Raw genomic sequence first — 26,464 nt, forward strand, 5'->3', positions numbered from 1 at the left:
ACCGAAAACTGCAATAGAAATAAAGAATTTACATTTTTTTTTCTTTTCATTTTTTTTTTTTAAACAGCAGAAATAGGCAGTTCCGCCATGCAGTTGAAGCTATATTAAATATTAGTTTGTTTTTCTTTCAGGGGGATGGGGGGGGTTTAAAAATATTAAGTTCAAGTCACAGAATACCCTCCGTACAGAGGTAACCTAATGCATAAATAGCTGCCACGGAAATGTCCGTTTGGAAACTTACAACTGCCCCCACCCCCCAGGATTTATCATTTCATTTTCCATCGATTTTGGCACAAAAAAAAAAAAAAGACTGAGCTTAGTTAAGAACAAGAACACGGTTTAAAAAGGAGGGCAGGAGAGCGGAGGGTATGGGGGGGCAGATAATGAGAGCGGAGGGTATGGGGGGGGCAGATAATGAGAGCGGAGGGTATGAGGGGGCAGATAATGAGAGCGGTGGGAGAGATAGTAGGTGCAATCACTAAAATCCGCCGTGTCTCTCAGTCATCGCAGAATACTGTCCGCAGCGGGGGCGAATCCATCGGCTGGGTTATTGCAGCATCGTCTTGATCTGCTTGGAGGTAGTCTCGTCATTCAAATGCTTTGTCGTGTACCTGAGATGGACGGAAGGACCAACACGTTAAGGTCGAACATGCGAACGTCACTGATAAGGCATGACGGAGGACAAGCGCTACGTTCGCCAGGTCCGTTGACAGCCCACAAAACGAAACGAACAAATGACTGTGGAATCGTTATCTATAAAGTAGAGCTGAAACAACGAATCGATAAAATCGATAATAATCGATAACGGAAATCATCGATAACGATTTCCGTTATCGATTAATCGAGTGATCAATTCGTTGTTGGAGCACTCGGCTCCTTTTACTTACCTCCGCGAGCGTTCCCCGCTTCTGCTACACGCTCTGCAGTCTCCGCCTTCTTTCAGCTACGTGACGGATGTGACGCGTTCCGGAGGTAAGTATTCTTCATGTCTATGTGCACGGATCGCACAGAGCCACTCGCACAGAGCGAATCGCTCTGTGCGAGTGGCTCCACTCGCACAGAGCGGTTCGCTCTGTGCGAGTGGCTCCACTCGCACAGAGCGGTTCGCTCTGTGCGAGTGGCTCCATTCGCACAGAGCGGTTCGCTCTGTGCGAGTGGCTCCATTCGCACAGAGCGGTTCGCTCTGTGCGAGTGGCTCCATTCGCACAGAGCGGTTCGCTCTGTGCGAGTGGCTCCATTCGCACAGAGCGGTTCGCTCTGTGCGAGTGGCTCCATTCGCACAGAGCGGTTCGCTCTGTGCGAGTGGCTCCATTCGCACAGAGCGGTTCGCTCTGTGCGAGTGGCTCCATTCGCACAGAGCGATTCGCTCTGTGCGAGTGGCTCCATTCGCACAGAGCGGTTCGTGAGTGTGGGTGCAGGGCAGAGTGGGGGTGGGGGTGCAGGGCAGAGTGGGGGTGGGGGTGCAGGGCAGAGTGGGGGTGGGGGGTGCAGGGCAGGAGACTGGGTGCAAGGCAGAGTGGGGGTGGGGATGCAGGGTGTGAGTGTGGGTGCAGAGCAGAGTGGGAGACTGGGTGCAGGGCAGAGTGGGGGTGGGGATGCAGGGCAGGGTGTGAGTGTGGGTGCAGGGCAGAGTGGGTGCAGGGCAGAGTGTGAGTGTGGGGGCAGGGCAGAATGTGGGGGCAGGGCTGGGTGCAGGGCAGAGTTAGAGACTGGGTGCAGGGGCACAGTGCAAAGTGCTGGGTGCAAAGTGCCAGTGCTGGGTGCAAAGTGCCAGGGCTGGGTGCAAAGTGCTGGGTGCAAAGTGCCAGGGCTGGGTGCAAAGTGCAAAGTGCTGGTGCAAAGTGCTGAATGCTGGGTGCAAAGTGCTGGATGCAAAGTGCCAGGGCTGGGGCAAAGTGCTGGGTGCAAAGTGCTGGGTGCAAAGTGCCAGGGCTGGGTGCAAAGTGCTGGGTGCAAAGTGCAAAGTGCTGGGGCAAAGTTTCTTGAACAGTAATAGTCCACCTCTTTTCAGAATGTTTGGGGTTATTTTGTTTCATAAATATTGTGTTTGGGTTCTTGTACTTTGAAAATATTGTTTTTTATTACATCATAACAAAATAAGAATGTTAATGTAAATTTTAAGTTGTTTTTTAACATCCAGTTCATTAAATTCTTTTAAATAAACGAAAAATTTGCATATTGTTTTTTTTATCCGATTAATCGATTAATCGAAAAAATAATCGGCCGATTAATCGATTATTAAAATAATCGTTAGTTGCAGCCCTACTATAAAGGACGCCAAAGTCACCCTGAGGTCCCCACTCGCTGCTCTCCTCCACCATCTCCTCGGCCAACCTGCGGAGTCTACACGTTACGGGAACTTACGGGAACATACGTGCCCAACACGGCAGGCATAGGACCAAACATGATAAATAATCTTAGTTTAGCTGCCCTTATTAATAAAACTTTGTACCGAATAATCCCCAAAAATGAACCCAATAGGAGGTGCGCTTTTTGCCATTTGATAACGCGAGTCTAATATCAGATTATATATATATTTATATTTATATATATATTCTACGGCAGCGAGGAGAATCGGGGGTTAAAGGGATGTTGACGGCAGCATATTATCTGATGTCCAGTAAACTCTATGCTTTGCTATCCTTTTTAACCCCGTGCAGCACGGGGTAGGAGAAGACGTGAGAAGAGCGAAGGGAGCGTTTGGGAGAGCATTTGGAGAGAAGAGATACAGGGGGCACAAGAATGAATCTGGAGGGAGTTTAGAATGGATTGATTGGTGAAAGACAGAAGGCGGAGGGGGCTGGAACGCTTACATTTTTAAAACACTCATCGATAACCCAAGGACTTTATTTTAATTGTGTTTTACAGAAAGTTGTAATCCATTATCTACAGGGGGACCAGCGCTGTATGACGTGGTTATGAAACAAGTACATTTGCAAATAATTTATGGCATTCTTTTTTGGCTGAGCGTGATGAGTGTGGCGTCTTTCACAATGATTCTGTGTACTGGTTATTTATATCTCGCCCCCGGGCGGCCTTGGGAAATGGATACTGGAACTCTATGCCTGCCAGCCTCGCTCCCACCGCTTACCATTAGGAAATGAAACCTCACGGGCCGCTGCTTCCTATTACCCGGCCGTCTATATACCACGGCTATCATCACTGCGCACGCACCGGAGCATGAAGACGAACCGAAGCGCGCGTCTGACTTACACGATTCACTGACCGAGAGAGCGAGCGCGGCTGGCCAAAAACACACGACCATTAGCCCCGTGCAAAAAGTCTGCCGTACCTGAGAGCGTTTAGAAGTCCTTCTACACTGTTGGGAGGCTGTTCTTTAAGGACCTTGATACATCCTTTCATCTGAGAAGAACAACAGAATGAAATCATATTCCACCACAAGCATCAACAAAAGTGACTGAAAAACTTAAAAATAAGGTTTTCAAAAAATAGTGCTGTTTTCTTGTAGTTCTCGCTCTCTTATCTAAGCCCCGATCTACAAAACAAACACCCCGACTCCTTATCATACTGTATGTGAGAAACAATAGAAGGGCTCTGTCTTAAATTACACAGCCAGACCATTTTACTAATGAAAGTCTATGGAGGAACGGACTTCATTAGCATCGCCATAAAGCATCAGCTCAGTGTGGTGTCTGAGTAGGGAAAAAAATTATCTGTCTGTAAAATAAAGGTTTTGGGAAAGATACAAAAATTGTATAAAACTGCATGGATTACGGCAAATGTGTACCGGCCTGGCTGCCATGTTTGTGATTTAGTTCTCTAGATGTTAAAATAACTTTTGATCTATACTTTTGCTATAAAATAAAATACCACTTTTGTGAAAAACCAAATATTTAACCTTACAATTATTTGCTGCCTTGGGTAGGAACGGTGGAAAATGTGGTAACTTTTTCTTTCAAGGGGCAAATCGTAGCCCAGCAGGGGTAAGGAAGGCTACAGCGGAGGCATGGAGGGCCTGATCCAGAGGAACGATCACCGGCGGATTTGGAAAACAGAATTCTGAAATAAAAAAATACTACACGCAAGACAAACAACTTACATCAATCTTTGACGTTTTTGCGAAAGCTCCGACCGGATGCACGTGGTCGTAGAGAATGATTACCCCCACCATCACCCTCAGGCAGAACGACACGGTCTCTTCGTTCGTAAACCTGCTCCGGTATTCCCTGAAATAACACAAAACAATAAAATTCATCCGAACTCCATAAATACACAGATTGCGCTTATTTTAACTTAAAAACCCAATTTCATACATTATCTTTAGTACTAAACTGGAAAACGTAGAGATTGGATAAAAGAGGCAGAAAATTTAAAAAAAAATATATATATATATTTAGTTTAATATTATTTATATAGCGCCATCATATTCCCCAGCGTTGTACAACAGTAATAATAATCCCCTATGCTTAGCTACAACAGTTTGGGGGGGGGGGATCCAAAAAGGCTACTTACGGTGTTTCCAGCATGACTCTGCACACGCTGGCCATTGTACTTAAACAATCAGTGGTATTTTCTATCGGTAAATTCTTGTTCTGTGGGGGGGGGAAATCTGTGATGAACATTATAGCAGCGGTAACCATTTACATTTAGTTAACAATGTGGTGTTGTGGTGTTTAAAACTCTACAAAAGGTTTCACAGCAACCATTAGGTGGGGTTCAGGGGCGCGCGATGCGGGGGAGGGAATTTAACGAACACCTTCATGCATTTGCAGGGGGGGCTAAAGGGGACACAGATATCCTACGCATTAAAGTGCATGCGATTGCTGGAGCATCCCTTTAGTCCAGGTAGGGTATTTAAACTTGCGCAGATATTCAAGGCTATCCTGAATAAGAAATGGCCGGGGGGGGGGCAGTTTAGATGGGCTGAATGGTTCTCATCCGCTGTTAAATTGCGCGTTTCGCTGTTTATTACCCCTCCGAACGGCTTACCTCCGATACAAACTTTGTGGTCGCGTCGCTTAAGGTTTTAAGCATGGGCGTGGCTTCTGCATAAAATAAAGACATCCTATTGGCCAGCTCGTTGTTCACTTCATTTTCTCCTTCTGCCTGTTTAAGAAAACGAGGATTAGCTGTGTGACATTAACAGGTATTAAACTGATGATATAACGAGACACTATAGGTAGAAAGAACTATTACTCCTTAATTACAAAACTGCTTTGAAAAGTACACGGCCGTTGAAAAATTTGGAGTCACTTAGAAATCACCTTGTTTGTGAGAGAAAAGCAGATTTTGTCCATTAAAATAACATGAAATTGATCAGAAATCCAGCACAGACGGGGTTAATGTAAATGACTATTGTAGCTGGAAACGTAGCTGATTTTTAATGGAATCTCTTCATAGGCGAACAGAGGCCCTTTATCACTCCCATCACTCCTGTGTTCCAATGGCCCTTTATCACTCCCATCACTCCTGTGTTCCAATGGCCCTTTATCACTCCCATCACTCCTGTGTTCCAATGGCCCTTTATCACTCCCATCACTCCTGTGTTCCAATGGCCCTTTATCACTCTCATCACTCCTGTGTTCCAATGGCCCTTTATCACTCCCATCACTCCTGTGTTCCAATGGCCCTTTATCACTCCCATCACTCCTGTGTTCCAATGGCCCTTTATCACTCCCATCACTCCTGTGTGCCAATGGCCCTTTATCACTCCCATCACTCCTGTGTTCCAATGGCACGTTGTGTTCGCTGATCCAAGTTTAAGTTTAAAATGCTAATTGATGGTTAGAAAACCCTTTTGTGATTATGTTACAGCCAGAAATGTCCTCGTTTCCCATGAAAACAGCTAAGTGACTTCAAACCTTTGAAGAGTATTGCATGTATCCAAAGATTCAAGAAATGAGTGCGATATAAACCAATAAGCAAAATAATACTATATATATATATATAGGTTTTTTAAGGTAGAAAAATAACTATCAATTGGGGAAATTAAGCCCTTTGCTACCCTATCGACATACAGGTACGACCATTAGAAATGACAGTGGTGGGCTCCGCATTTGGCCCTCTCTCGCTTCAGGGGGCTGCCTTGCATCCGAGGCAGTCCCAAGAGAGCCAATGAGCAGCCAGTACAGACATGTGACCACCGTGACAGCCAATCACAGCGATCGCATGCCTGTCAGTACTGATCTTCTGCCTCTCTCCATCTTTGTGAGCATGTGTTTTACCCTGATACCTTTCCATACCAATTTAACCCTTTACTCGACCCCTGCCTCCACACCCGATCTTATATAAAAACAAAATTTATAGAAAAATTATACATTTGGTGGGTGGCTAGAGGGAATTGGGTAGGCAGTGTAGGTCATTTTTTAATAAAAATAATAAAAATGGAGCGTTTGTTTAAAATCAGCAAGCATACCAAATGTAAAAATTTGAAACCATAATGAACCTTATTATATGTTCCCTATAACTGCTGGGAAATTACGGAAATTCCGTATAAATGAGGTATTTCCAAGATCAGCACACCTGACTTGTATTTTGTGCCATTTTAATTAATTTTGTGCGGATTTGGAGAAGAAAGTATACATATATCCTTCTATTTTCTCTAGTTTTCACTCATACCGAACTTTCGGCTAACACTAACTATAGTATCAAAAGAAAGCTCTTTCTCCTTGAAAAAAAAAAAATATATATTTTACACAGGAAATGGGAATAACGGCTGACATATGGCAAACACTGCGGTAGTGAAGGGGTTAAGAAAGGTAGGCAGAAACACGCGCTGTCTGGGGCATATACCACCGAGGCGAAAAGTTTCAGCTAGAGACACATTTTCTGGACAAGTTCTCTTACGGGGACGTTGTTAATCCTCATGCGGCTCAGGGTTCTTCTGTAATAACTGAAATCGTTCTGTATGGCCGGATTCGTCATCTGGAAAAAATCATCGAGAGTTGCGTCACTTTCGGGCGGGATTATAAACACGGGTCAATTTAATGTCACGGCGGGGAAAAGGATGATGGAAGGTACTTTATTCATTAACCCCGTGCTTGCCAGAGCGCTGAGAAACGCCCTGAATGGCTAAATTATTATTATATTTATTGCAATACCTTTCGAGCAGACTAGATCTCGACGGATCCTTTGGATGACCGCGGAGCAGTACAGATGGGTCCCGGGAGTTTAGTATTTGTATTAAGTACCTTTTAAGGACACACAGAGGTCGTGGCTCCGAAGCCGCGGAGGAGCCCCTTACCTTTAGCTCATCGAATCGGAGGGTAAAGTGGAGGATTTCGGCAAACTGCTTGGCCAGAGCCTGCTCCCGCTCCAGGTGCTGCGTCGGGGAGTACGGAGTGCTGGTGAGAGCTCCCAGGAGCCCGCGGAGCGCCGCTTCTAAACGGAGAAAAGGATCGTGAGCGTTACGTACTGAAAACACACGAGGAGCTCTCACGGCTTCGGCAAAAACAAGTCTGTACCCCCATCGAGACTTTATCCTGCCTATTTCTCACGTCATTATCGCTTCGGGGTTGGCGAGGCGTACAGCTCTGACGCCAGGCGCTCGCTAAACACCGATTACGCTGCGGGAGATTTACCCAGCGCACAAGGGGGCCCCGATCGACTTCAAGCTACCCAATGCGGCATTCACCATAATGTCCAAGAAGGGGGACACCACCAACACGTAAAGACACTACGCAGCTACCAAAGTGCATGTGATGGCTGGCGTGTCATTTAAAGGGACCGTGTGCTTAACACGTTAGCGAGACATTATCTGTGCGCTACGACAATGGCCACCGCACGCAAATAAACGGCAACAAGCGCCTTTCTTCCCCTACGGATCGGTACGTTTCCGGAGAATGCGAGCCCCTCGCGGTGTATACACAGCTGCTCCGCCGTCACGGTGAATAATGACAAACTGTTTCAAGTGGCAAAAAAAAACTAAACTCAACCAGAAATACAAACAGAAGATAAAAGGTGAGCGGCCGGAGCGAGCGCGGGGATCGCGTGATGCTGAAAACCGAATCCGAGCAATTCTTTCCACAAAGAAAATGTGCAGGAACAGCCAATCACAGGCGGACGCTATACCCCAGGGACGGCTGCGCAACACGGACATGCTCCAAACGCGAATGTCGCGTCATTCTTACCCCTGCACTCCATGGTTTCAACGGGAAGCGGCATTCTCGGGATTTAGAAGCTTCTATTATTCGCGGGCCAGGGAATGGGGCGAATTCACATGCATAACACGGGGTGGGAGACTATTTCACAGAGATTACTAGGGATGCACCGAAATTAAAATTCTGGACCGAAAATTCAGGATTCACTTGGCCGAAACTGAACCGAAAATGACCCCCCCCCTCATTAAAAAACAAAACAAAACACACTTTTAATAAAAGTAAGTAACACACTAAAATGGGACAAAAAAATGCAACGATATATATATATATATTATATATATATATATAAATTGGCTCGAATATAGGCCGCACTTTTTCCCCCCACTTAAGTCACATGAAGTTCCAGGCACCGGGCAGGCAGCAGGGTTAGGATACAGATCCCCCGCAGCGGTGCAGGGGACCTGCATCCTACTCCCCGATACGCTCAGACAGCCTCCCCTGCCAGCACTTCCCACGGGGGGGAGGGGTGGGGGGGGCGGCACAGGAGGTTGTCTAAGCGCATCATGCAGATGTTCACCGGCAGCAGCGATGCTCGTAAACAGCATCCGCTGCCGGCACGTCTGCACGATGTGCTTTAACAATCTCCCTTGCCGGGAATTCCCACGGGGGTGCCGGCAGCGGAGGTTGTTTACGTGCATTGCCGCAGCCGGTGAACGTCCGCACGGTGCGTTTTACCTCTGCCCCCAAGACTTACCAGAGCAGACTCCCGGGTGTCTTGCTGGGCCGGCGGGGGACATCTACGCAATACGTGTATACAACTTCCAGTGCCGGCACATCCGCTGAGTGCCGGCACCGGAAGTTGTATACGCGTATTGCGTAGATGTCCCCCACCGGCCCCGCAAGACACCCGGGAGTCTGCTCTGGTAAGTCGGGGGGTGGGGGGCAGAGTGGCAGCATATCTCGGGGGGGGGAGGACAGTGGCAGCATATCTCGGGGAGGGGGAGGAGGACAGTGGCACCATATCTCGGGGAGGGGAGGACAGTGGCAGCATATCTATTAAAAAAACTTTTTCTTTTAAAAAGCACCAAACTTTTAGGGTGCGGCCTATATACGGGGGCGGCCTATATCCGAGCCAATACGGTATATAATTGTTAACAGCAATCACACTCCTATCATATCTGGGCATGATAGGAGCGTGATTTTAATAACAATATGACTTGCATGATTTTTAGCAGCAATCACACTCCTATCATGCAAAGTCAGCCAGTACATGCTGTAATCTAGGTATCCCTGGGTATGATAGGAGTGTGACTTCTGTTAATCATATATATATATATATATATTGTTATTGCATTTCTTGTCCAATTTTGGTGTGTTACTTTTAATATAGATATATATGGTATATAGAGGTACTAGTAGAAGGAACGGCTCTGGGACTTACCAAGTCTTTGAGAGAATTCATAGAACTTCTTTAGTTTGCCTACTAGAGGGACCACGGCCCCCCACGCTTTCTCTTGTAACTTTTCATCAGTAGCATGTTGGATGGCCTTTAAAAAGGAAGAATATAAAAAACAAAATAGTTACATGGAAGCTTTACCTGATCCAGTACTTAAAATGTTCCTCTATAAAAAGTAGTTAGCAAGCAGGCAGATATTTTGGGCCACCGTCTGAAGCTTTTTGGTGTTTTATTTGCAATGCCACATATAGCCACCTGACTGCACAGGGCAATAGGGAGCATCTACACTGGGCAAATAGGATCTAACCCCCCCCCCACACACACACACACCCCGTTTAAAATAGATTAAGCTTATCTGCTTTACTCTAGGGTCCCCCCAAGTTTTACAGGGGGCACGGTGTTACCTCTCGGATTTCGTGTCCTGCTCCTCGGTAGGACTGTAAGTCATCTAAGATTCCTTCGGCGTCCTTTAGCACCACATTCACCTGGTTATAGATCTCCTTCTCTGATTCTGTAGGCTGAGCATCTAAACGGCATGAGATTTATTATAATATTAAATATACCAGGCTTCGGTTACATGCGTTAAAGAATAAGGCAAGCAACTGTACCAGTACCTTAAACTGGCTTACTGTGAAAATATTAGCAGAAAATACCAGTATTTAATAAAATAAAATAAGTCACATTTATTAGTGGGCATCTGCTACCCCAAGGAGCATAATAAAGGCATGTCAATATTAATAAATATATATTCGGTACATGCTGGCCAATGAATGCAGGACATCCAATAACAAGCAATGAAATGGACTGATAGTTAATGGAGGGGGGTCTGCACACAATGATATACTCATTGGGGTCTTTGTGGATAAAACATAAAAAACAAACAAAAAAAAAAAAAGATTAATTTCCCATAAGGATTTTTTTTATTAGATTTTTGAGAGATTTGCGCCTAATGATGAACGATTGGGAGCAGGCAAGCCGTTGCACTAGAGAGAACTACAACTCCCACAATGCACTGCCTTATCGTGCCTGTAGTCTGTATCCACTGCAGTGCCACGGGATGCCTCTCTCTGGTTGGAATTGGAATTATTGGAGTAGAATTGTAGGTCCTTTGTGTTCATGGATATATATATATAATGTTGATATTTTTCATTAGTTTAACCCTGTAAATCCTGGAAGCTGCTGAAGACTGCTATGTAGATGGAAACATAGGTGGGTAACCACAGATTAAAACCTCCATGCATTAAACAGAAGTCGATACGACGCAGAACTTTTAGATCAGCTGTAACTCAAGACTTGTTGCGTGCGGACGGCTGTATTTATGGCTGCTTGGGGGGACAGGATTTGCCTTATATCGCCCAGTAATTTTGGACACCCCCAGGTTAGCCCCCCTACTACCCTCCTGGGTGGTGTAGCAAGATGGAGGTCCGGACGGCGGCAGCACAAACCTCTCCGCCTGCAACTCCTCCTTTGGGCCTGTGCGCCATCTGATGTCAGATTCCGGGGTATGATGTCATAACCGGCACAGTATCCGGAGGAATCGCGAGATGAGAGGTCTGTGCACACCTTTACCTAACAAACGGACACCTTTACCGGACAAACGCTGGGGGCCTCAAAGGTAAGCTGCCCCTATTTGCCACATTGTTTATATGGCAAAAAAGGATATTAATTGTTCATTGTTAAATGATGACCTTTAAATGTCAAATAAACCCATTTTAAGGCACTCCATGGAAAAAAAGAGGTTTTAGGGGTTTTTTTGACTGAAAGGCTGACTCTCCATTGGGAATAGACAGCTGTGAATGGAGCCTCTAAAATGAACAAACTTTAAAAAAAATATATATTTTTTTTTTTTAATTCTCAAAATGCACAAAATTCTTAACTGATGAATCTGTATGGGGCGGGCCTCCTGTGCGCCGTGATATTGTTATAGTAAAACCGTCCAGAAGAGCTTGCGCTCCGTGACAAATCTTGATTTTGAGCCGTCTAAAGTCTCTGCACGTTTCTAGAATACCACAAAGCAAATAAAGGAAGAGAGGGACAGAGGCAGACGTTCTGAGCAAACGCACAAGAATGCGGCGTATGAATGACGAGGGGCCCTGGAGATGCACATTTAGCAGGGGGGGGCAGCAGCAGCCCACATGCAAAGTTCAACGTAAGTCGGTTATAAAAAGGCTTCCCCGCCGGTATTTCAAAAGGAGAAGCATTAGAACAAGAGGCCCTAATCTAAAACTAGAGGGTTACATGTCATGTAAGGAAGCTTTACTTCACTGAGAGGGCAGTAGATAAGTGGAACAGTCTCCCAGCGAAAGTGGTAGAGAGCAAAGCAGTAAGGGAATTTAAATATCCACGGACTAGGCATACGGCTCCTGAATCTAAGACGGGGCCGATTAAGGTCAGAGTCTTTACAGTATGGAAAATAAATTCTGTTAAAGCCAAAACAGGGCTTCCACTGGTCCCCTTGGCTGCAAAGTGTAATAAAACCAGATGAATAGATGGGGTATTTTTATATACCTCTTTAAGATGTGGGAGGGCGGTTCTGTTAATGCCAGTGGGCGTTACTGATGGGGCAATAACATTGAGGGCGGGGCTAGCCCCTGACATTCAGATTGTATGGGGAAATGGGGGGAGAAAGGGGCGTGTCTAAATGCCACTCCCGTGACCCGGAGAAGCGGTTCCCAGGCAGGCGAATTACCTTCTATGTCAAAACCCTGCGAGGCTTTACCGTTTTTAAGGGTTACCGACATCAAATTCTATGCAGAAGGAAGTCACGGAAAGTTTGGGGTCGGCACAAAGCGCAACAAAAGCAGCGAAGCGCCCCGAATGCAAGCAGACAAGTCATGTTATATTCTCCAACTACATGCTCACAGACACACAAGGGTTAATACGAGGCCACTGAGAGTTACCCCGATAAACGGGCGATGAGGCGGAAATAAACCTTGTTATGGCAAAGCAGAACCATCAACAGCTTCCGTGGGAGACGAAATCGCATTAACGGCGCTTAAAACTAGCGTTCATTCATTAGCGAGACGCTCTGCAGGCGATACGGTAGAGACTGCACCTGGACCATACATCATGACGGAATCGGCCCTGAACAATGTATAGGTAAATGAGATTCTAGAAGAAATCTACCCCCCTTAATGCATCATTTAGTTAATAAGGTAACTGCTGAAAATGACCTTCAATGAAGAAACCCTTCAGCATTTACAATAATTGCCTGCGGCAGAAGATAGAGCCTGCGCAAGATCGGAGCCACTTCCAGTGTAACGTTTAATGACTTTTACGTGTTTACGAGTTGTAAATGTGCTTTTTTTTAGTGGTTTTACACTAAAAGGTGTGGGGTGCACCAAAAGCGTGTAAGATTCAGAAGTGTTGATGGTTCTGAGCGTTAATAGAACACACGACAAGGAGAGGCGAGAGAAACGCTGATGCAGACGGACGAGCGCAGTCTACGGCAGGCGGAGAGGGACACAGATAAAATCAGATTCTCACTTTCAAAATCAAGGAAAAAATTTGGCCCCTGCTCAAGGTCTGTGCAAGTCAAAACTTTAAGAAGGTTCCCCATGATAAGGTACCTGTCGAGACAAGAAGAGACAGAACATGTCTTTATGAGACGGAAAAGAGACACCCCGAAATACAGTAGGATTAAATGGGGGGGGGGGGGAGTGAGAAGACACCCCATCATTTCCATTCCCAATAAAACCTGCAGTAGTGAATAAGACATATTAATAACATTCACTTGGAAACATGTTCTCGTGGCGGGTTCCGAGCTGAGCCAGGGTTCCGTGCAATGTATTGTCTTCAGGGAACCGCTTAGAACGATCGCACTTTCCAATAATTACAGACATAATGGTAATAATATACGTTTCACGATGTATTCTGCAAAAGGTGGACATATATCGTCCCGAATTTGAGATAAATTTGGTCTCGGAAGTTCTTGCTGGTTCTGAGAACGGGTACATTGCACGGTCGCTTCCGGAACGCCAACGGCACCCGCCGACTGATCACAAAGGACCCCCAATGACTTTGCAAATGAAGGAAATCAATCACAAAAATAGGTACTTGGAGGAAGAAAAAAAAAAGGGGGTAATGAAAGTGCTCCTCATGGCTGAAGCATCATGCAACCCTTCAGGAAACGTGGCTTTGGGTTTTGCCACCTGATGTCCCCCGGGTTGTCTTCTCTGCGGTGGAGATAGAGAGAGCGAGGGGGGTTTCGCGTGGGTTTACCGTTTCGAGACACACCAGCTGTGGAAGGCGCCTGGGAGACTTACTTTCAAAATCCAAGAAAAAATGTGCTGAATTGTGGTCTATATCTCTGGTTAGCACTTTAATGAGATTACCCATGTCAGCCAACCTAGAAACAAAAATGGCACAGTCATTTATTTCCAGTAAATCGGAGCCGAAAGCCGGGGTTGGGGGTTAGTTACTGCTTCCCCTCTTGTGGTTTCCTACATGTGCACACGGGTGGAAGGAAACGCCGGCAGATGTGAGCGAGCAGGCCCGTCCTAACGTTTTGCTTTCAAACCCTCCCCCCATCTGGAAACAAAAGTCGGGTTATTACATAACAAAGAAAAAAAAAAAAGAATGAAGTAATGAGGTGGACTCCATCGCGATCTCTATTAGCAGACCTGGTAATGAAAATGGAAACATGTTGTATTTCTTGTACATCTAAGTCCTTCGCAAAATGTCTAAATCTTAATAATTATAAGTATTAAAATAGTCTTTCTTGGTCGTCTTGCAAAACGTATCGAGCGAGGAACATAACTTCATAGAGGTAAGAGCCATTAGGCCCACCTGGTCTGCCTCTTCTTCTACCAGATCAACCTAAAACCTTACCTAATTTCCCGGTGGCATTAACCTCTACCAGGTCTTCTGGAAAGACAACGCACTTTTCCACCACCCGCTCTGCGAATGAATGAATAACTTCTAACCCTTCTCACCCCGCAGTCTACGGCTGCTTGACTTAATTGTAATGTCTGCTTTGTGTGTATTATATTATCAAAATACAGGGTACTGGCCACACTGGACACAGCTAAGCAGTAATGATTACGAGAGCGTCGGATCTAGAAGAATCAGAAGGTCAGAGAAGAGGAGGAAATGGCCAAAAACAATCTTAAGGTTCTCCTAGGCCAAAAGCAACATTGTGGACAGTAGGCTTCATCCTCAGAATTCTTAGTTCCACCACAACGCCTATGTGAGGCTTCATTCATAGACCTCGTTCTTTAGTACACGGGGTAGGGTACGATCCAAGTAAATCTTGGGTGCATCCAGCTAAACTCAACCACTTCTTTCAAGAGTTCTCCTGGCTTGAGATTCTCAAATTCAACAATGACTCGGGAGCCCAACTTCCGAGGAGCATCATTTTTTTTTGGGGGGGGGGTTGGTGTTTTTAATGAAAAAGCAGCCGGTTGATAATTCTTGGACTATGCTTAAGATATTTCCCACATAAGGCCTTCTCATGAGTCTATCACCAGCCAGTAATCCAGGTCAGGAGAACCCAACGTCATCTTCAATGGAGACAAGTTTATTCCGTAAAATTTATCAAATCGCTGGATAGAAACATGGATACCCCGCAGCGGGACTTCTATAGTTCACTAGCCCGGCCTAAGGCTTCATTTATTCTTGGAAGGACTTGGGCATTTCTCACCAATAGGAAAGACGTTTCTAATGCTGAATTTATGAGTTAAATTGGTGGAACAGTGCCTTTAAAAACACTAAAACGTTAAATATATACATGAAAAGTAAGCATTATTTGTATAGATAGCACTAACAGACATCAGATGTGTGTTAAAAATATCCAAATTTATATATATATGGGAAAAAGGCCCGTACTGAGTGGTTTTTAACCAATAAACAAAAACCAATCCACCACAAAAGCAGCCACCTGCCTCATACGGCATTCCCATGAATCAGACGCACCTGCGCGACTCCTATCTAGACAAGAATAGAAACTCACATGGTGGGAGGATAACCTCTGGCTGCCAAAACTTTACACACTTTCTTCCTTGCTAACTGAAGCCATCGAGGTCTCCGTAAATCAGAGGTGGTCAACAAATGGCCAGATATATTATACCTCTCATGCTGCCCCTTTAAGAGTATCGCTTGCACGTATATTTTAATTTATTTACACATACAGATTTTATTTTATTTTTTTTAATTAAAAACGTGCCGTGGAGTTTTGGAACATCAGCTCCCGAATTCTTGATGAATTCATCGTTGACGCTGGGCGCTAAGCTATGGCGGCTTTTGCTGGCGAGCTCCTTTATAAACGCTGGAAGCCCCCTGTGTTTAGAAAGGGGGGGGGGATCTGTTACTCGTAAGACCCAAATTGCTTTGTAGGAACAAAAATAACGGGACATTTAAATAAATTTGACGTTGTTATGGCCATCGGGGAGGGGGGATTATTGCGCCGGCCGTTATCATACTGATCTAGGTGAGAGCGCAGAGCGAGAGGTCACGCAGGGCAGGTTATGGGAACGAGACCCCACAGCCAATCGCGCGCCTATAAACGTGACCTACTTATTTGTATTGAGACATACGGAACGACGCATCCTATTACGATCACTTTCTCTGCCGCAGCCTTATAGGGGACGTATGACGACGGGTTCTGTGCTGGGACCGGACAGGCGGAAAGCAAACACATCGCTCCAAAACAAGCCTGGCACGCATGCCCTCGCAGCAAGCAAATACCCCGACGTGATTCCCGACTAGACTGCCACAAAGCCCCGGTGCTAAGCAGCGCTGCGAGACGCCCCGCGGCTTCACTGTGCACAGAACACCAAGATAAAAGCACAGAGAAAGCACCGGAGGCTCGTATGAAGCTTTATCGCAGTCATCCAGCCTTCCGTGGGTTAACCTGTCTGCGCCACCATCATAACAGACTGGGATATACATTTAAAAAAAGCCAGCGCCATTGGGGGGGGTATACCCAAATATTACGTCCGCTATACTGCCAGACGCGCGTTTATTATCCGTAATCGGACCGGTGTAATGGGATCACCATTCAAGTGTTCAGGTCTGCTGATCCAGCGATGTAGCCATTAATATAATATATTATTATTCCTCGGGAGCACGGATATTTTAATGCTATTTTATTTGAAGCTGAAACATTTAAATCACTTTCGGCAAAAGGTTACGTCATTACAGCTATGCACGGATTCCGATAGTCGCTGAAACGAAAGATCAGGTTAAGAGTTTCAAAACAAGCCGCTGAAAATGTAAATAGGCTTCTATGCTGTCCAATTCCACGCACATCATGATTGTTACATGCGCTACTGGTAGGAGAGTCAAATAGCTTCTGACATCATAACCTGGTTTCATCAAAGAGTTTATGACAGAATGCTGCCACCTAGTGGCCGCCTGCGAGAAGGCAGCAATAAGAATGTTATCATATAACCCCAGATTCTATTTCCAGACTACCCGATGATTTTATTGATCTGAAGCCCACAGGGGAGAGTCCAGGCTGTACTGGTACGTCCCAATGGGCTTCTTGCTGCGGGTTTTAAGGAGGTACCGGTGCATTTTAGGGGTACTGAAATGGTTAATCGCAGTCTCGAGTATTTCAATTAAATACATTTCAGCAGATCTGTCACTTTATTCTTTGCTCTGAAGTCTTAATCACATAAGAACAGCACAGACACCTTTTTTAAAAAAGCTTTTTAGGTTTCTGCAGCGATGCCTGTTTTTGTGTCACGTGACAATGAAGAGTTCCCTTAATAATTATATAGGGCGTAAAATGTTACATGGATTAAAGAATTGTTTCTGGGAAGGGTTTGGGGATTTAGGAACTGCTATGAATGCATTTGATATAAAAGTGTAGAATAGTTGGAACGGCGCACTGAAGTTTCAGACCTTATGTACACAAAAGCTCAAGAGTCGGGCAGTAGCCGAGTTAAAATGAATGTAGCGCGGGCTCCTTGTTCTTCTACTTCAAAGACAAACTTAGAAGTGTTTCCTCTTGGCCAAAGTGGTAGGTAGTGCTGGCTGGCAGTATGTATGGAGGAGCAAAGGCAGTCGAGCGGCTCCTCTGTCCATTGTTTTGTCTTATTCTTCCAGAAGGATCCCCAAATGAGTTCCAAAGAACCCCCAATACGCTCACAGAGGGCTCAGCATCCGTAACATCCAGCTCCAAACGCCAGTCGCAGGGTAATGAGAATTACCGAGGCCCGGGTGGTCTTTTCTAGCAAACATACGCTGGATTTCCATTACGCTACTACGTTGGGGGTTAGTCCTGGGGGGGGAGGCGATGGAATGAGGGACCCAAGGGGCTCAAAGCTTTTATTATTATTCCTGGATGTTGATGACATTGTTCATGTTTTCAATTTTCCATGAAATGAGCTGAGAAGGACCACCTGTTGTCCAACTACTACCACCCAACGTTGTACAGATAATAATAATTAATAATTATAATAAATCTCCCGTGCTCTGCCGTGGGATTTATCAGCATTTTCATTACTGGGGTTGGAATCTGTGTTGGGTATACGATGTCACAAACATTGCTCGCCGACACCCAACCTCACTAGCTGCATTCAACTAGAGACAAGTCCCTTTTAACGGCCCTGCTCAAAGAGCTTACAATCTAGAGGGATTTAGGGTGTATCACACAATAGGTAAAAGGTTTAGGTGTCGCTGTTAGGGATGGAGCAGCCGCACTGGTATAATTACCGCAGGAGAGGGACTGGGGAAGTGAGCTAAAGGAATATGGGGGCTGTTAATGTGCGATGTTGTAAGCATCCTTAATGAAGTGGGTTTTGAAGGATTTTTGGAGGAAAGAAGGTGGGGGGGTGATAAGCCGGTTTTGGTCCATATAACGCACAAAACGTCGTGTTCTCTTGAGATTCGCCATAATTGACAAAGTAAACCAGCGCTGAAGAGCTGTGGGGGCTTCACTTAAAAACCGACCAGATAAAGGCTGAAGAAGCACTTAGCTGACAGAGCCCAACATATATTTCAGGTTATTAAAAGGTGAAAGGTAGTTCCGTCTAAACAAGAAGCAGCCAGGAATCTTCAAAACACGTGCAAAAATACAATCCACTAAGAAAACGGGGGCGTCGCTTTCATTCATTTCACGTTCTGCATTTACGCAGAGCGGGCGAATGAATGATGGCATTTACAAAACAAGGTAATCATCAAAGGGTTAATACACTCCTCCCCCAATGCTGTTAAGAGGATGATTCTTACCTTCGACCAGTGCTGGTACTTCGGCTCCCTGATCTGGAAGACAGACAGACATCGTTACAGAACACGCCGCTCGTTACATAAATAACAATTAAAGGGGATGGGTCACAATATTCCACGAATATAATGGCTGCTTTGATGTTCCGCGCGTCGTTTAACTCCGCCCCCAGCTGCCTCGGCTGAAAGGGAAGTGCTCGTGCGTACACTTCCTGCACGCGCCCAGTAGCCGTCCCATTCTACCCAAAAGGGACCAGCAGCATCCAATCGCATGCATACTATCCCAACACTGACGTTTTGCTAACTTGAATGCAATTGGCTGCTGCTCCGGGAACTTATTCTGAAGTCTGGTTTCCGTAGAGACAGGGGGAGGAGTTAAAGTCTCATTCTTTTAATGACATTTATATAGCGCCAGCAGATTCCATAGCGCTGTTACAATAGGGGGGGGGGCAGTGTAAGTTAACAAATATCAAATTACACAAATTGACAACAAAATGAAGACACACCGGAGCAGAATAACGACAGAACGATATGCTTGGGGCAAAACGCACGGCTGGATTTGGTATATTTTTTTTGAATTTAACCCCTTCTTATGTCAGCTACATGGGCTTCCTCCGTGAGCTTCTACGCTATTATAAAAAATAAATAAATCACAGCCTTATCCTAAAATGTGCCGCAGAAATCCCCCCCGCAGCTCGCGTTAACAGCCCATGGCCGAAGCTCATTCACGGGTCTGATTATACGCGGCGGGAACCCTCATCCCTCGCTCCGGTACCATGCAGATTCCACCGGGCGCCATGGCAACCGCAATTTCTTCCCGCACCGTGCGTGCAGCTACAAAGCGTGGAACAGCGAGCGGGAACGGATGCGCCGCGGAGCCGAATCGCACATCAAAGGCTTCGTATTAGAAACGCAATGGCTTTATTAACCCATCGTCGCCCAGGATCCCCGCATCTGCCTTTGCCTGGATAAAGAATTAGGTTTCTGAAGGCAGATTTGCTAATTTTCTGATTTTAAAAGCAGTTATAGTCTATTATTCTTATTCACAAAAGCAAATGTACGTGTGCGCATCAAAGCAAAAGAAACAGAGCAATTGCTTTTATGACATGTGATGTCACTTCCAGTATGGGCTGCAAGGCAGTGACATCATATTTAACATTCCTTTGATTCTTCGTATACATCTCAGTCAGATAGTCTTTATTACCCCCAAATGGCTGTGCCAAGGACACTGTGTCAGCATTGGGGGCCAGCTCCGTGTAGATGGGAACCAAACGCCGTTAAAGCCTCCATCCATCATGTACATGTTAATGCATATGATGGCTGCGTGTTCCCTTTAAATTGTCAGGGTCCCCCCCCAGGCAAATATGTGTTTGCCCCTTCTCATAAGCCCCCCCCCAGCTATTTTATGTGACGGAGGTGCGTCCGGCCAAACATTTCCCTGTATGCGATCTATTAACCACCAGTAAGCTCCAGCGCTGACACTATCATGGTATTTAGCTAGAGCCGTAGCCAACTCCTTTTCCGCCCAAGGCAAGAATGGAAAATCGTGACCGCAGCTATTTTTTTTTTCTGGGGGAGCAGAGTGGAGTTATGGGGGTTAAAAGGTATATCATGGAGGCAGAGTGGCATATAGAGGGTTGAAAGGCATATCTGGGGCAGAGTGGCATAATGGGGGTTAAAAGGCATATCAAGGCGGCAGAGTGGCGTATAGGCACATATAAGTCTTGTATTCAGGCTTTTTCTTTTCTAAATTTATATTCAAATTTTGGGGAGGGTCGTCTTATAACTTATTTCTTTCGAGCACAATATGTTTTTGTAAACTGCCCCCGGAATCAGTGACATCTTTGTCGCCCTACATTAACAACATAGGCTAATGAGGATCTGCTGCTTTTCCTAACCATTACATTTTGCATCTCACTACATAATTCATTAACACCACATTAATTTAAACAGTTGCCGGGACAAACCATCTGCCAGCCAAGAGGGACAGGAACAAAGAGAAAAATACTTCATGGGGAGGAATAATCACGCAGAACGCATTGTCTTGGTTTGCAGTATAACGACTGATATTGGCTACTTTGTTTCCACTAAAAATCTTTGGAATTGTGCAGTACAAAAGCACCGCCACTAGATGGCAGAAGAGGGCAATCTATTATCATTCATTGATTTATATAGCGCCATCATATTCCACAACGCTGTACAATGGGAGTGTGGCCTTTTCAACATCATCCTACAGCTCCATACACTAAATGAACCCATGGAACGGTGTTAAAATAAACAATTTACTGTATGTATATATATATATATATATATATATATATATATATACACACATATACATACACACACATATATATATATATATATATATACACATATACATGCACACACATCTATATATACACACATACACTCTAAAATCCCAGCCAGTGTGTATACTGTGGGGAAAGGGATCTATATTATGATTATTTCTCCTGGTTTAAAGTCTTCTCTCACCTCGTGCTAAGTTACTGGGTGACCGGTTAAGGCGGCCGGGGCTTCTTCCGCATCCAGCTACTGATCTTAAAGCTGTGACAGAAACCCGGAAGCGTCAGAAGAACACGAAGACAGGAGAAGACCTGGCATTTAACATCAAAGATGGATTCTACTTCTATTATCGATCAGAATACCAGAAACGCCCTGATAAGAATTACTAACAGCCCGCATATTCTTTAAAGGGACACTCCGGTGTCGCAGGGAGACCCCTGAACAACGCAAACAAGTACTTTGTAAATACTTTGATATGCTTTGTTCAAATTGAGGAGGGGATTCTTACCATAGGGTGAAGCTGCATTGCTGCAGCTTCCAACCCCATCCATGCCCCAACATTCCGCGCCACTGATTGGCTGCTTCTAACCCCCAGAAGTAGGCATGGGCCACCCACCTTACAGGAAAAGCCACCTCCCGGGTGGCTTCAGAGCATCGCATCTACTGATTTTGCGGCACCCTGGGGTGGTCAGGGGGGTCAGAGAATCTCCCCAAAAGCCCTTTTTCCTTGCTGCCTCGCAAAAGCAGGACAGCGGGGCTGCTATCTGGGACTGAACCACAAAAACCAGGACTCTTGGGAGATATGAAAGTGCTGTACCCCTGTATAAACTGATCAGCACCTTTAAAGTAATTACATTTTAGGAATTCTACAGACACCGCGTACTTTATTTATTTTTTTGGCTCACGTTTTGCATGCTAGGCGGCTCGATAAGAACATAAAATCACAAGCGTGCCCCATGTGCTGACGCTTCTTTATATACAGCGTACAGACACAAAGGTACCAACGAGACAGGCGAGACCTGCAAATAAATAAATCTGAACCCCGTCTACATTCCTGGTTTCAAACGAAAAAGAATTCCCGCTAGACGACCTTCCTCTCGGAAATCAAGGTCATGCTGTGATTAGAGTGAAATTCACATACTAAAATCCATACTTAGCCGCGGGCAACCGTCTCTGTCTCACGGTACGGCGGAAGGAACTGAATAAAATAATAATCAAGTAATAAATAACAGCAACAAATAATCCTTTATGTGAAAACGTGTTCTATTTCACATCTCCCTTATATTCTCGATGCCATAATCTATAGGTGAGTTCTATAGGCGTTCATATTAATTCGTTAGACTGGAAAGGGTGAGGGTGGGTTTTAGGGACCCCCACGGAGACGCTCACAAACCCATCATTCGACGTATCGCAGCCCCCTACACAAGGACTCGGAAGTCCAGCCGCTGGGAGACTTTGGCTGCGTAATGCTGCCCAGACACGGTTAATTCGTTTAATGCGCACAAGGCGCTCGTAGAACGAAGCGCAGAACCAGAGACGTGGATTAAAGACAGAGGTCTGCACCCTGTATAGGTGATAAGTGGGGTATCTGAGCGGGGCTGGCCCAGGACCTCACCCAGTAAACGCCTCGCGCTCTCCTTACCCCGTAACCTCGTACTCCTCGCCTACCTTTCTATAAAGTGCAGTCCACTCATATCCTCCTATTACCCTCCTCTACCGTCTATCGGCCCATAAACCGAGCATACGGCCCAGCGAGGAGGAGAGCGCTCACGCGCATGGGGCAGAAGGAACCTAGACGTGGCCTCCAAGACAATGCGTCCTCCTCTTATTAAAAGTGCCCATTGATCCAAGTACCTAGCAAGCGCAATTCCGAATGTACAATGATAGTTGTCACATGCACATGCGCGACGGCTGAAAAACAGCGACACAGAACTTGAGTATCAATGAGCTGGACGGAGTTTGTCCACCGATGGGAGCTCAGAAGTTTAATAATCAATAACTCGGCAAGCGTGTCTATCGGGATTAAACCCCACCTTCTCTACATAGTGTAAGGAATACACGCATGGGGTCTCCAGGAGAGGACCGGACCCCCGCACGCAGTCACCGCATCGCTGCTGCCGTTTTATGACGCCGGGAAACCGGAATTTGCCGAACTATTAACAGTGAGACAGCTGAGCAAATATTTACCAGCAGACGAGGGCTTCTTCGAGTGCTTCAAAGAGGTCCACTTCACAAGGCGACGGCCTGCGGCAACTCGTTCCTGAGGGTCTGGAGACAAAGAACACAAAGCAAGCGTATCATTAAACCGGGACGTTCATCAAAGCCTCCGAGAGAACGCGAGGCGGCTTCCTCCGGCAAATCCCATTCTGCCCAATAACCCAGCGAAAGCCCGCGCGTTTCCGCTGCTGAACGAATCGAGGCAGAGGACTCCGTCTAACCCGCGCATGTTTGGGGGAAAGGAAAGAAGGGACCCCGTCCCGGGCTGCTAGTCCCAAGCATTTAAAGGCAGAGATGCGCGATCATGACAGCGCCGTTTAGGTTATCGCTGCCGTCCCCCTACGGTCGCATTCTGTTTGCTTCTCGAGATCTCACTCTGCTATCCGAGCCCCGATCTACTAAGCAAACCCCCCCACCCTGCTCCTTATCATACTGCCTGCGGGAAACCATAGTATTGCTCAGTCTTAATCACCAGCTGGATGCTTTGAGGTGCCGCAAGGCAGCCTTTGGCAAGCACAGCCTGGAGCCCTAGAATTCACACAGAACTAAATGACGGGTGAAAACAGCAGCACATACAACATGTTTCACGGTTATGACATCATTCATCATTTATATTTTAATAAAGAATCTGAAGCAGCGAACCGAAAGCATCAATAACCCCTGCGGGGTCACAGCAGAGCCGCCATTATGTTTATTAACGAGGGAGTCTGCAGGAGAGTTGCAGTTGTATTTCGCTAGCTTCACTATACAATATGAAGAGCCTACCGCAGCGAGCTTCTGCTGCGGGAAGAGCTGGGGTGGCCCCGTATAATGCATATTACAATCAGTGACACAGGCGTCCTTCTACAGACATCATGAGTGGGCACTCTGTCGCCCATCAACGGACACTCCATCGCCCAGCTGGCTCGGTGCTCTTCCCGGTCTGTACCGTGTAACATTCTATTAAAAAGAGCGAAATTCCAAAACGCGAGCGATGCCAAAACTCATGTGAGATACGGGGTAAAAACTGGCAATCCCCCCCCCAAAAAAACACATTCCATTCTCTGCAGGGAAGCATCTGCAAAAAATCCATATATCTAAAAGGGACCCTCCGGCCGTCACATGTTCCCTTTACATTTTCATGATGCCCCCATTGCAGAATCCCCCCCCTATGCATTTGCCCCTTTTCTCTGCATGTAAAGCACTCTCCTCCCGCCAGCTCCTCCCTCCGCTGCCTCTCCTGAAAGCAGGCAGTGTACCTCAGTATGCTCCTTCCTTTTGTACACACAAAGTAGCAGCAGCCAATCGTATACATGCTTTCTGGACGCAGATGTTGTGCTAGTATACGTGTGATTGGCTGCTGCTTTAATGACCTCTATTGGAGTGCTGCTGAGCACGTGCAACGTGTGTGCATACTAACGCTTAGAGGAAGCGAGGGGAGGCGAGGGGTTAACAGGTTTGATTTTGTAAGAAGGTCTTGCAAAACGGACTAGAATGGGGAACCAGATTGTACAGCGCTGCAGCGTATGTTGCTGCTATATCAATCAAAAAATAAACGCCACCAGCCGCATTTAAGTAACACAGGGAGAAAAATAATACAAAAAGTATATAAAATACCAGAAAAGCGAGAAAACGATGCTCTGCGACACGCTCCAGAAACAGAACCTGCCGGCGGATCAGACGCGTTCTCCCAGTCTGGTCGCCTGTTCCTCCTGCTATAAAAAGACTCAGACCTTAATCAGTCTCAGATTCAGGAGCCGTATACCTGTCCCATGCATGTTTAATACCCTCCCTGTATTACCCTCTACCACTTCTGCTGGGAGGCTGTTCCACTTATCTAATCGAATCAGACCCGTTGGCCTCTCTGCCTCAGACAGAATCCTGTTATCTTCTCAGATCTATTCGATGGCCACAAACCGTGGACATAAAGTAAATAGTTGTGTTCTTCCTGTGTTACTTCTCATTACACCACAACATCATGTTCTGCAATGAACCGGTTACACAAGGATCAGCTACAGAAGACGCCACAACAGTCACTTCCTAAACGCTCTTTGTAGACAAAAAGAATTTAACAGCGAAGAGGAACTTCAACACAAAGGCGTCTATCGACTAAATGGAGAGTTTCAGCTCCATCACTTACTACTCATTAGAAAGGGCCAACGCTGGCAGGCTCCTCCATATACAGCATAACTTCCCTGATTTCACTATACATTATACGGGGCCGGCTCTTCTTGCAGCAGAAGCTTATTGTGGTTGGATCTCTGCTATAAACCGCCCGTTTTCTCACCCCGTCGCGATTCAGGAGTTTCAGTTTCCGTTCAGTTTTCCGTTTAACTTCTCGGGGAATTACAGCATTTTACCGAGCGCTGAGCCGTGCCCTGACCCACAAGCACCGCAAATTACTCTCTCTATTGCTGTGAAAGGGTTAAAAGAGCAAATCTGTATCCACCCTATGCAAGGATTTCACCTGCCCCTATATATAAAATATATATATATATAAAAAGCTCATAAGATCACTCCTAATACCCCCGAGTGACCAAACCTTTACTCACAAACATTTCAGAAATGATCAACATTCAGAAATATTGCTGGGAAGGCTTAATTGTCACGTGACACAAAAGCGGGCACTGATAGGTTGTTCCTATAGCAACTGAAAAGGTTTTTTAAGAGGTCATGGGCTGTTTTTATGAGATTAAAACCTTTAATTTATTAAAACCTACGTTCCTGAGAGCGCCATGAATGTGTGTACACGGTGCAGCGCCTCGAAACGCTAAGTCAACAAACGTGGCTGTTGTCTGCTTTCTGTCGGCCACCACAATTCCGAAGATCCTCAGCTGCGCCCCCCCTCAACCCAACCATTCATGCTATAATCCCACTTCTCCAAATCCAATCCCATAACCCTCACCCGAGTGCTCCGGACCCCTAGTCCTTACATAGTTACATAGGCTGAAAAAAGACATGCGTCCATCAAGACGAGCGGCGCGGGGATAAGGGCAGGGGGGGCGAGCGGCGCGGATATAAGGGCTGGGGGACGAGCGGCGCGGGGATAAGGGCTGGGGGCCGAGCGGCGCGGGGATAAGGGCTGGGGGACGAGCGCCACGGGGATAAGGGCAGGGGGGCGAGCGGCGTGGGGATAGGGGCAGGGGACGAGCGGCGCGGGGATGGGGGCAGGGGACGAGCGGCGCGAGGGATAAGGGCTGGGGGACGAGCGGCGCGAGGGATAAGGGCTGGGGGACGAGCGGCGCGAGGGATAAGGGCTGGGGGACGAGCGGCGCGG

The 26,464-nt window shown here is 46.2% G+C and overlaps 1 protein-coding gene across 8 annotated transcripts in view; it reads right to left on the reverse strand.

Moving 5' to 3' along the window:
• Positions 1-439: 439 nt before the first annotated feature.
• CYRIB (CYFIP related Rac1 interactor B) overlaps positions 440-26,464 on the reverse strand; it is a 37,587-nt gene continuing 11,562 nt past the window's right edge. The window contains exons 2-14 of one of the 8 annotated variants that reach the window (XM_053466242.1): positions 23,179-23,259; positions 18,691-18,723; positions 13,782-13,864; positions 13,003-13,085; positions 9,921-10,042; positions 9,502-9,607; positions 7,205-7,341; positions 6,808-6,885; positions 4,951-5,067; positions 4,474-4,553; positions 4,061-4,187; positions 3,293-3,363; positions 440-611 (exon numbers count right to left, since the gene is read on the reverse strand). In XM_053466242.1, coding sequence (XP_053322217.1) covers positions 548-611; positions 3,293-3,363; positions 4,061-4,187; positions 4,474-4,553; positions 4,951-5,067; positions 6,808-6,885; positions 7,205-7,341; positions 9,502-9,607; positions 9,921-10,042; positions 13,003-13,075 — 975 coding nt within the window. In that variant the 5' untranslated portion in view covers positions 13,076-13,085; positions 13,782-13,864; positions 18,691-18,723; positions 23,179-23,259 and the 3' untranslated portion in view covers positions 440-547. Of the gene's footprint in view, positions 612-3,292; positions 3,364-4,060; positions 4,188-4,473; positions 4,554-4,950; positions 5,068-6,807; positions 6,886-7,204; positions 7,342-9,501; positions 9,608-9,920; positions 10,043-13,002; positions 13,394-13,781; positions 13,865-18,690; positions 18,724-21,180; positions 21,240-23,178; positions 23,260-26,464 lie in introns of those variants that run through there. The other 7 variants (XM_053466241.1, XM_053466240.1, XM_053466246.1 and 4 more) reach the window with 7 other exon arrangements.

The sequence above is a fragment of the Spea bombifrons genome, chromosome 5, assembly GCF_027358695.1.
Source record: "Spea bombifrons isolate aSpeBom1 chromosome 5, aSpeBom1.2.pri, whole genome shotgun sequence".
Classification (NCBI taxonomy): Eukaryota; Metazoa; Chordata; class Amphibia; order Anura; family Pelobatidae; genus Spea; species Spea bombifrons.